General features: G+C 68.4%; 1 protein-coding gene across 1 annotated transcript in view; it reads right to left on the bottom strand.

Annotated features, from left to right (window-relative positions):
• SPPL2B (signal peptide peptidase like 2B) overlaps positions 1 to 332 on the bottom strand; it is a gene marked incomplete in the record, with an annotated part of 10,843 nt that overhangs the window by 6,129 nt on the left and 4,382 nt on the right. The window contains 1 exon segment of the mRNA XM_027769620.1: positions 80 to 222. Coding sequence (XP_027625421.1) covers positions 80 to 222 — 143 coding nt within the window.

Here is a 332-nt window from a genome sequence, read left to right as displayed (position 1 = left end):
GTTGCCGGGGCAGAGGGGTGGAGGGGCGGGGCCTGGGCAGAGGGGTGGGAGCCGGGGCGGGGCGTCGCCAGGGGCGCACCCAGGTGGTCGTAGAAGTAGTAGAGCAGCACCAGCATGGAGCAGCACATGACCACGAACACGCAGATCATGACCGGCGTCACGTCCACCGCCTCGTCCTCCTGCTTCTCGGGCCCGTCATCGCGCTTGTGCTTCATGTACCTTCTTGGGAGACACCGTGGGGTCACGGCGGGCACGGCTCCCTGGGGGTCCAGGAAGGCCCAGGCCCAGCGGCAGCGTGAGGACTGGTCACCCAGACATCCAAGGCATGCAGC

This window comes from Tupaia chinensis, unplaced genomic scaffold (assembly GCF_000334495.1).
Source record: "Tupaia chinensis unplaced genomic scaffold, TupChi_1.0 Scaffold149964_2, whole genome shotgun sequence".
In the NCBI taxonomy this organism is placed as follows: Eukaryota; Metazoa; Chordata; class Mammalia; order Scandentia; family Tupaiidae; genus Tupaia; species Tupaia belangeri.
This window is presented reverse-complemented; position numbering and strand designations above follow the sequence as displayed.